The 10,940-nt window shown below is 32.5% G+C and overlaps 2 protein-coding genes and 1 long non-coding RNA gene across 3 annotated transcripts; 2 read left to right on the forward strand and 1 right to left on the reverse strand.

The window, feature by feature from the left end:
• The first annotated feature begins 2,530 nt into the window (after nt 1–2,530).
• On the forward strand, nt 2,531–3,736 carry LOC131634965 (F-box/kelch-repeat protein At3g06240-like). The gene has a single exon (XM_058905591.1). The coding sequence runs from the start codon at nt 2,531–2,533 to the stop codon at nt 3,734–3,736; it is 1,206 nt and encodes a 401-aa protein (XP_058761574.1).
• Nucleotides 3,737–5,422: 1,686 nt separating this feature from the next.
• LOC131634970 (uncharacterized) lies at nt 5,423–8,224 on the forward strand. Its single transcript, XR_009293698.1, has 4 exons — nt 5,423–5,770; nt 6,926–7,138; nt 7,228–7,329; nt 7,854–8,224. It is a non-coding gene; the product is annotated as an uncharacterized LOC131634970 (long non-coding RNA).
• Nucleotides 8,225–9,052: 828 nt separating this feature from the next.
• On the reverse strand, nt 9,053–10,526 carry LOC131634966 (F-box/kelch-repeat protein At3g23880-like). Its single transcript, XM_058905592.1, has 2 exons — nt 9,360–10,526; nt 9,053–9,076 (listed from the first exon to the last, which is right to left on the reverse strand). Exons 1-2 carry the CDS (start codon nt 10,524–10,526, stop codon nt 9,053–9,055), a joined length of 1,191 nt encoding a protein of 396 aa, XP_058761575.1.
• Nucleotides 10,527–10,940: the final 414 nt, after the last annotated feature.

The raw sequence follows: 10,940 nt of genomic DNA on the forward strand, positions 1-10,940 counted from the left end.
CATAAACCATTTAAGAACATAATCCCAAACCCATAGAAATAAAAGTATAACAAACAACTCTAAACTAGCATTCCCCAATGTTACAAATCAGAGAATGACACCGACGCTACAACTAGATGTACTAGTCTATAAGCTATCCTCACCAAGCCAAAGCCGCTAATCTTCAATCTGAAGAATGTCACAGGGTGAGACATTTCACAATTAAACTATATTATCAGTTCATAACGATAAAAAATCCCCAACACATTATTCACCCAATTGCAATGTAGTTAGATATTCAAAAATACTCACCAACAATACAAAATGCAATCAATCACATCACCGTGGAATAACACTGGAATTCTTCCAATCATGTTACAACAATATAAATGCAATGCACTGACACTATGCATGTGGTACCAATACGTTATGGGATTAACCCATCTGACCGATCTAAACATCATCGAGATACGGCCCTGCCAGCACTAATTCCACACAATAGGAATTATGCCATCACTGATCCAAAACATCACCGAGATTCAGCCACCAAATGATTATGAATCCATGCAGAAATATCTAACATACTTACCATCATCACCGATCTCGATGAACAAATCATCTCAACACCACATCGTCGAATTTAGTATGTTCATGTTCAGCATTATTCAATAATCAAATATACATAATCACACTTAATATCATATCAATATCACCTCAATATCACAACATATCATCACCACATTATCACATTGTAACAATTCACATACATGCACACAATGTATAATTTCACAGAGATAATTAAATCGGAATTTTAAAAAATAAAATCGAGCCTCTGCCCATTTCACCATTTTATGACATAAATTATTTAATTATCTTCACTGTGCTCGAAACGGAACTTAAAACAGATACACGGTTTGAAAGTTACAATTGAAACAAGTATTTTTCAAAAACACAACAACGGTAACTGGTTACCTCAAATAGAATAATCGGTTACTGCCTGACGGAGTAACCAAAAATCCTACTCGTAACAACGATAACCGGTTACCTCAAACGGAGTAACCGGTTACTGCCTCCCAGACAGCCCAGCAACGCAAAATGCAACGGAGGTAACCGGTTACCACACCTCAAGTAACCGGTTACTTCACAACGAATAGGCCTCCCTCGCCTACGTAATGTTAAGTAATCGGTTACCACCCTCAGGTAACCGGTTTCCACGTACCTGCAACCTAAAAAAATCATTTTTTGACAGCACTTTTCCATTTCCAACTCAACCCAATTCGTGTCAAAACGATTACCACATTAAAACAGTACCAACTCACATATTATAGCACAATTCTAACATGTTTTAGGAGTCATTTAACATCATACACAATCATCAACATCCAATTTCATCAAATCACCAAAAGTTATGAAACTTCCAAAACCCCAACAAATCCCAAAACCCCAAAACATAGAACTGACATGAACAACACACCAAATCATTCCTATCATCTTTAAACTAATCATATAGGCTAAAAGGATTGGCACCCCTTACCTTAGAAAAAGTCTTGGATCTTCCTTTTTCTCTCTTCTTCAGCTCTTTCTCGTGTTCTACGTTTTTCCTCTTTCTCTTCTTCTCCTTTCTATTTACCAATTTCTTTATTTCCTTGTTTTATGAAAAATATAATTTCACTTAGTAAAAGGCTTAGCAAATAACACCCTCCTTTTATTAACCACAACATTGACCTCTATTCCTCAATTTCTCCACTAACTCACTTAGATGCCAAATAATCTAACTTAAATTTTAATTAAATTAATAAATAGAAAATATGGGGTGTTACATATTCAATGCATTCAAAATTAAAATAAAAAATTTATTAAAAGAATATTTTTTTATATGAACTGTTTAAAAAATGCCTCTGAAGCACTCGTTAGCATGACCCTATTTGTAAATCACTTATGATATCACACATATTAAACATTTGTTTGTCTTTATAGACACTGAAAAATGTTTAAGAAAAAAAAATATGAGACATCATATAACAAAACCAAAAATAAAATAATTAAAATTAAAATTTTGTAAATAAAAGTTATGTAATTTTTTAATATCTCTCTCTATAAATACATCAAATTTTACTTTTTGTCTCTACAAACATTTTCTTTAAATTTTATTCAACTTACATATTTTATTATTAGTCTTGATCCATATTTCTTATGATTTTTTTAAGGAAGATTTGTTTACTAAAGCTTTATAAATACATTTTTGTTTTCTAATGTTATTTTCTTTTTTGGATTGTTGGTGTTGTAGGTGTATCTTTTGGTTCTTTTGGTTTAATATATATTTCTTGATTTCAAAAAAAAAAAAAAAATAGACTAGAATATGTAAATTACCCATTCCGTCTTAAATTTAATTGTAAATTAAATGATATTTCAACCAAAAAAAAAAATTAACATTTGACCATGTATTGTTTTACCTACACATTAAATTATTGTTACGTAATATTACTTTTTCCAAACTGTTTATAATTTTCTTAAGTGTTCAACTCACACTTCAATACATTAGGTTTCTCTCATGGCTACTCAACCGCCGAAGTTACTGTATCACCACCGTAAGTCCAATCCATCAACGCCACCAATTCTTCCCAACGAGCTTATCACCGATATTCTATCTCGCTTTACTGTCAAATATCTGATGCAGATGAAATGTGTGAGTAAGTCATGGAACACTCTTATCTCTGATCCTATATTCATCAAAATTCATCTTAATCGATCGGAACTAAATCCACAATTCTCATTGATATCTTCACATAACGATGATCACAGTTTTGTACCCTTCCCCGTTGGTCTATTATGGAAAAACAGTAGTATCAATATTCCTCAAGATCCTTCTTACCAATTAAGCAACAAGAACTGTACGGAGATTGTTGGTTCATGCAATGGATTAGTATGCTTGGCCGGTTATTCTCTCAATGAGATTACAAGGTATAAAAAAATATGGCTTCGGTTCTGGAACCCTGCTACTAGGGCAATATCTGATAAATTAGGCTCTTTTTTCTATTATGATAGATATCGATTTGAATATTGTAAATTTACGTTTGGTTATGATAATTCAACTCAGACTTATAAAGTCACGGCGTTAGGTTCAGTTGTGGATCGTACTCTATCAGAAACTGATGTGAAAGTATTCAGTTTAGGTGATAATGTTTGGAGAACTATTCATGGGGTTCCTGCTATTCCTCTTCAATTGTACTTTGGTCATGAGTATGATGGTGTACATTTGAGTAACACTATTAACTGGCTGTCCATTCAGGATGTGTTTGGTAGAGATGATATTGTTGAGCAATTTGTAATAATATCGCTTGACTTGAGCACAGAGACATTCACACAATTGATGCCCCCTGAAAATTATGACAATCATGGGGGTATATCACCAAATATTTGTGTCATGATGGATTCCCTTTGTTTTTCTTATGATAAGGAAACTGAAATTTTCATATGGCAGATGACGAAATTCGGAGATGAAAAATCTTGGTCTCAATTTCTTAAGTTTAGTTATCACAATGTTGGAGTAGATTATGAACTTGGTCACCCGTATATTAAATTAACTCCGTTGCATCTTTCTGAGGATGGTGATACACTATTATTAGCAAAAGACGAACAAGACAGTGCAATTCTTTATAACCGGAGAAATAACATAGCAAAGAAAACTAGAATTAACAATAAAATATGTTGGTTCTCTATCAGGGCTTATGTCGAAAGCTTGGTTCCAACATGTTGAAGGTAAGTTCTTCTCCCATGATATATTGTTCTAATTTTTATGAATTCATGTGCAGATTGTTTAATTTGTGCAATTATTTCTTTTAACTTCAATACTTTGTTGTAGATATTTTGAATCAAGAATCAATTGACAGATCTTATTACCATGTTTAGAACTCAACTAACAGCTGTGACATAGACTTGTAGATAGAAGTTAATTTCTTTATATTTTTTTCAGATACGGCTGCACTTCAAAGGATTAGGCATCCTCTTTTCTTCTGTCTTTTTTTCTCTGTGTGTATTGTTGTTTCTGTGCCTTGCCTAACAAGAGTTTGTGTTCGCAACCTCACCTTCAATTAGCAATGCAATGCACAACTATTAAATATATGGTTCAGTAGTTCATTCGTTCGTTCTTAATTAGGAAACCTTTACATTGCAATGCACAACTATTAAATATTATACATAATCACTTCAACCCAACTCTTAGTTTTGTAAATTTCCTTAATAAGTTTTAAATTAAAATCCATAATCTCATGAACCTTATCATAACATTTCATAAATCAATATAACAGAGAGCCTAACCAAGAACTACATATCTACTTATCTATTGGTGAAAAACTGCACATCTATTCAGATAATTTAGCATTACTCTATTAGATGTAGTTAAAGAATACCTACTAATATCATTGGCTCCAAATTTAAAAATCATTGTGGTGTAATGAGTAAGCTAATATTTAGACAAACAACAGTAAGTTTCAAATTTCTTATACAACAAAGTGAGTAGTACTCTAGCGGAAGTAAGTTCCAATAAGCTCGAATCCTGCCATGAACCGTTGATTCGGTCGAAGTTGTGGATCTATAATTCATAAAAGACTTCAATTAAGCATATGCATTAGAGTGAAAAAATAAAAGAAAAACTCAAAGGAAAATGAATGAATAATTCTCAAAAGTGCAACAAGACATTGAATTCTGTATAATATCAATAATACGTAGAGAAACAAAACCTATATGGTTGTGCGTACTTGTACTGTATAATCAAATCAAGAAGGATATCTATCTAATATATATTAATTTACAAAACATTTAAATGTTTTAAATAAACATAGACATCTAAGATCTAAATATGCGAATCATGCATATTTATGTTGAAGTAATGGCAACAATAATGCATGCATACATACAATATACGTGAATTAATGAAAGAAGAACTTACTATTCAGAGGTTGACACCAAGCTTCCCACATATTCACTACGCCAAAATTGATTTTTTGTATCGCCTAATTTAATAGCACTTTTAAAGAAAGTGATATTAAAAAGGAAAAAACTTATCTATAATAGCACTTTATAATTGGGCGCTATTATATGATACATACAATCTAACTTTGATAGCACTTTATTACAAAACGCTATTATTAAGCTTCACTAAAATAGCACTTTTTTTGAAACGCTATTAATATTCTTCTTTAAGATAGCATTTTTTTATAAAACGCTATTATTTTACTACCATATATAATTAATAAAATTAAAGGCTATGATTTTTTTTAAAACGCTACTATGATAGCATTTACCTAAAGCGCTATTGTTTTATACTTTTATATAATATATATATATATATATATATATATAATAAATAAAATAAAAAAACCAAAACACTTTTTGGCATATAATTTTCACATTCACGCTCATATTTTCGCCTATCACCACCAAAAACTAAAAACCATATTTCATTGATTCTCCCAACCGATTCTCTTACGCCGTAACCCCTTCCTTCGATTCATCTATTCTCCGTCATCAATCATAGGTTCACCAACGTTAGCTCTTTCTTCGTGAACCTTCATCTTCGTTAACCCAGAGCTTCGTCCTTTCACCGGTGAAACCCTATCACCACGTGAAACCCCTTTCCAATCAGAACTTCACCAAACCTCCTCTCCCGAACAAACACACATTCAGAAGAAGAAGAAGTTGAGGTGAAGAGCTAGCAGAAAGATAAGAAGATTGTACCAACACGTTTGTGCCTTTTGCCGATGTTGAACTGGGTCAGAATCACTTCGATTGCGTGAGTTTTTTTCTTACCATCTCTTTGATTTCTTGACACTATCATGTTCTTTGTACTTTATTGATTCAAATTCCTCTATCAATTGTTTGAAAATGCTATTGTATGCTGTTTAATTCCATTTGGTAGCTCTAGGGCTTTAGAATCTTTGGTCAAATTTAATTGAGATTGATGATGTATATGTGAAGTTGGAGTTGAGATTTAATTAGGGAAGGGAGTATTTTCAATTTCGCATTTGATTTTGTTGTTGTTCGAGGAGTATTTTCAATTTCGTTCATAATGTCAGTTCTGTTACATAATACATCCTCTGCTGCTGGCTCCAATCATGGAATTGCCAGCTTGCACATTTGAAGCATATGATAGAGAATGATCTGAGATTTATCAAATAATACCATATCAAATAATCTGAGATTTATCTAAAATTATGATTTCTTTGAGATAAATCTCCTTCAATTTATGGAACTTTGGGTATTGGTAAGTGGCCAGATGAATCTTCTGTGTCGGTATTTGGAGTTGTAGAATTTTCCAAAACAGCATTTGGTTCTTCAATGAGGCCTTTACTTTCTAAAACTGATTCAGAATCTTTAATTTCTACAACTGGTTCGGGCACTAGCAAAATACACATTTTAGATTGTTGTTCTTCTGTAATGGTACTCCCCTGTCAAGTAACTCTACCTTTGCCGGTATTTGGCGATGTAAAATTTAGATTGTTGTAAAATTTGTACCCTAACTAATGTAAAAGATTTTCTACACAAAGAAACACAAAAAATGTTAAAATTGGAGAGCTGAAGTAAAGTACTAGATACATGTGCAAAATGTGCAAATGTGTAACGTGATCCCAATTAGTAATGAATATCTGGTTCAACATTTGTCTTTGTTTCTACCTGTGTATTCTCACGCTGAGCATATTTAATTAGTAATGAATATCTGGTTTTTACCGAATAGTCATATATTTTCTCCACAATTCACTGTCATGAATTTTGATTATTCGGTTGTATGTAAACATTTGATATGATATCACTCAGTTCTCTTACGTTCTCCTTCAAATTGCTATCCAGCATTTGTTCTCCTTCAAATTAAGACTTTGAAAGTTAGAGGAATTGAGATTTTATATCTAAATGAGAGTTGTGATTTGGTAAATTGTTATTGTGGAATTAGGCTGCATCCTTTTAACTGTCCTGGTTCATTTTCATACTCGGTTCCAATGACAATCAGCTGGAATGCGCCCAAGCAAGTGCAGCATGCGCCGCCGTTATCCGCCGCAAGACTCAAACTGTTTCCTAATCCTTCGACGCTGATTCTGATCCCTATCTCAACAAACAGAAGATCTTCGATTTGTTCCAGAACTGCATAAAGCTCGCCAATGAAAATGTATGCACGAAATGAAATTGAAATTGTGCTTTATTTTTTGTTTGAATTCTTCTTTACTTTGACGTAAGTTGAACGTTGTTGGCTTGCAGAAAATTAATCAGAAAAACACTTGGGAGTTTAACTTGATTGATCACCTTACTAATACTGTTAAACCGGAAGAAGAAAATGATACGGAGACTAACTTTCAGAAGGTTCGTATGCTTTAAACTTGTATGGATATGATTAGTGTTTATACTTTTTAGCATATGATGTATGTTAAATGGTTTTCTTGCAATTAGTGATGTCATGTGCTATAATTCCAAGTCTACTAGATTATGAGAAATTGATTATTATATTATGGGCTGCACATATGAAATTACTAGCTATGGACACACATACAGTTGTAGTAATTTAAGAAAATGGAAGTCATTGAATATAATTTCATCTTTCGGTGATATGTGCTAGTTTATACAAATTAACTAATTAGATTATGGGCTAAACATATGAATTTATTAACTATGCATCACTAACAGAGAGATACACAACAATGACATATGGTTGGTGATAATAGGTTAGGAAATTGGAAGTGATTGAATATAATTACATCTATCGATGTCCAACAATGGACATGGCTGCAATCCAACATTTTAGTACTACATAGCTTGCTGGGATGAACAAACAAAGCTGTATTTGTGTAACACTTAGTGTAGTTTTTTGTTAAATTTTATTTTGACAGGCAAGCTGCACTCTTGAGGCTGATGTTAAAATTTATTCATTAAGGGTGGATTTAGTGCATTATGAGGCATACAAAGTCCTTAGTGGGATGAATAGAGCGGAACAAGACGTTGAGCCATGTTACAATTATTTCCCTCTTACCAAGATTAACACATTCTGATTCTCTTTTTTGTTTTTTGCACTAGTTGTATTTGTAGTGAGTTTTCTTGATGATTTGTGTGTAGATAAGAGTTATTGGGATTGACTTTCTTCTGTCTTGTATATGGTGTATTGTAGTATAAGAGATGCTCTATTTCTAATAATGTTTGATATCTTGTAAATGTATCAATTAAAATGGCTTGATATTCCTATTACATGTTCGATATTTTGTGAATGTATGAATTCAAATGGCTTGATATTAATTTACTTTTGGCTTGGTAGTATTTGTTCTTTATTAAGTTCTAATTAATGATAAGTCATAATGTCAGACACTACTATGGAAAGTATTAATGTTGAAAGTGGACAAAAAGGAAGCAGAAAAGAGACAAATAGAAAGGTAATTGGTTTCTTTATTAGCTCTCAAATTCCATATGTTTTTTAATAACGATATTAATGTTTTTATTCATATCTTATTGATTTAGGGTCTGTTTCCTGTTAATATATATTTATCATCCCCAAGTCGTTGTTTGGTTGCTCGTGGCAAACTATATAACACCAAAGGTACCACGATGCACGACATGACGTTACCACCTGGGTATGTTAAGGTTAATATTGAAGTTCCTATTGTGTCAAATGCTTCATTGCCTATATCCGTTGATGATGGAGACGTAACCCTTGTTGGTTAGGCAATACGAATGCATGCATCTACAAATTTGGCTATGTAAATGCCTTCATTTTTTTAAGTACACTAAATACCCTCTATATGTTATGATATTTGTAAACAAGAGGATTTGGTTTAAAATGTTATTTGGTATTCATGGATCATAATATGTATGCAATGAGTAACTTAAAGTGTTATTTGGTATTGAATTAAATGTAGCTTTTTGATATTTGCACACCAATAGAATAATTTTATGTACAAAAAAAGTGTACCATATATTAGCGCTTTCTTTAAAAGTGCTAACAAACATGAGTCATATGTTAGCGCTTTCTTTAAAAGTGCTATCAAATATGAATCATATATTAGCGCTTTGTTTGAAAACGCTATCAAACATGTGCCCTTTAATAGCACTTAATTTGAAAGTGCTGTTAAAATCAAATCAAAACAGACAAAAAATGCATTCTTCAATAGCGCTTTAGAAAAAACGCTATTAAAATCTGATACTTTAATAGCGTTTTTAAAGTGCTATTAAACAAAAAACATTTACAATAGCGGCGCGGTTAATAGCACTTTTAAGCGCTATCAAAAATAAAAAAGTGCTATTAAATAGCTTATTTGGCGTAGTGATTCCTTGACAAGGAACCATCTTATTTTATTGGTAATTCTAGTTCTTTCGACACTGTTATCTCTCATATTATACAGAATTGCCTGCTCTTCTAAACTGCTACCCAATATCAATCTATCATCATTCTCCGACAGATACAATGGCACCATAAATAATTCCTTATCTCTAAAATTGTAACCAATACTATCCAAAGAACTAATTTGAAGATCCAAATAATTAATTTGAAGAAACTGTGTCCAAGATTCTTGAACTCCAAAATCCATCATTTGCCATATAACAAAATGAGTTAGTCTAAAATCATAAGAAAAAAAAAGACGATTCATCAACACACCAATAGTTGGGTCTACTCGAGGCATTTCAACAAAACCATGAGGAAGATGCATCTGCGTGTATGTCTCGGTTCCCAGATCAAGAGAAATAATAACATAATTCTCAAGAGATTTAACCTTGTATTCAAAAACACCCAACCAATTCGCAGTGCCACTCAAATAAACACCATCATAGTCATGGTGGAAGCGATAGACAGGGTGGAAGCGATAGACAAACTGAAGTGGAGCCGCAGGGAAATTTTGAATATTTCTCCAGACATTATCAACCAAACTAAAAACTTTTGTCTCGGTTATCCTATTGCGAGGTTGAAAATTTAGGGACACAACCTTATAAGTAGAGGTTAAATTATCATAACCAAATACGAACTTTAAAGATCTATATTGACTAACCCTATGATGGCGTCGATTAACCCTATCACTCGAAAAACATAAATGACCTAATGCTTTAGATATTGTTCTAGTGGATGGGTTCCAGAAACGAAATGTTATATCTTGATCCAAAATTGAAAAAATGAGCAAGCAGATCAATCCATTACATGAACCGACAACACGATGGTTGACACGGCTATTGGATTGGTTGAAACAAACATCGTCCATAAGGTAATGAGGTTCGTCAGTAAGGGTGATCAGAGGATTTTCGAGTAAATGGCATACTGGTAAGGGTACGACATTTTTGGTCTTGCTAGTGACAAGTGCAAGGTGAGGGTTTCGAGCAGATCGAAGAAGATGCATTCTGATGAAAAAAGGATTGGTAAAGAGAGAATTAGAGAACTTACTCACGCATCTCATTCGCATAAAAGATTTCACAGGAAGGGAGGAAAGTACTTCAGTTACAAGCTCATTGGGGAGGAACACCGATTGTGAAGTGTTGGACGAATGTTGTGAGTGAGATGGATGGATATTCATTTTCACAGCTTGCATAACGGCAGTTGGAGGTGTTATGTGAATTTTGAAAGACCGAAAACAACAAAAACGAAGTTATCTATTAAACCAAATATTCAGTTCTCATATATATGAAATAAATTTTATTTTTTTAACAGAGTTACTTTTTTTTCTATTTATTTTTTCTATTTATTTTTATTATTATGGTCAAAGAAAAATAAATAATTGAGCTTTTTCATTTTTTGTACAATGTATCAAACCAAAGAATTTGACTAAGGGGGTAAGATCAAATAAATGAATATGGTAATATTATTTAAATAAGTTTGACTACAAATTGAATTTGAACATAACCAACATAATTTTATCTATAATATAATTAGGGTGTAAGATCAAATAAATGAATATGGTAATATTATTTAAACTAGATTACCGACCCGTGCTTCGCACGGGTAT

This window comes from Vicia villosa, unplaced genomic scaffold (assembly GCF_029867415.1).
Source record: "Vicia villosa cultivar HV-30 ecotype Madison, WI unplaced genomic scaffold, Vvil1.0 ctg.001398F_1_1, whole genome shotgun sequence".
NCBI classification, from domain to species: domain Eukaryota; kingdom Viridiplantae; phylum Streptophyta; class Magnoliopsida; order Fabales; family Fabaceae; genus Vicia; species Vicia villosa.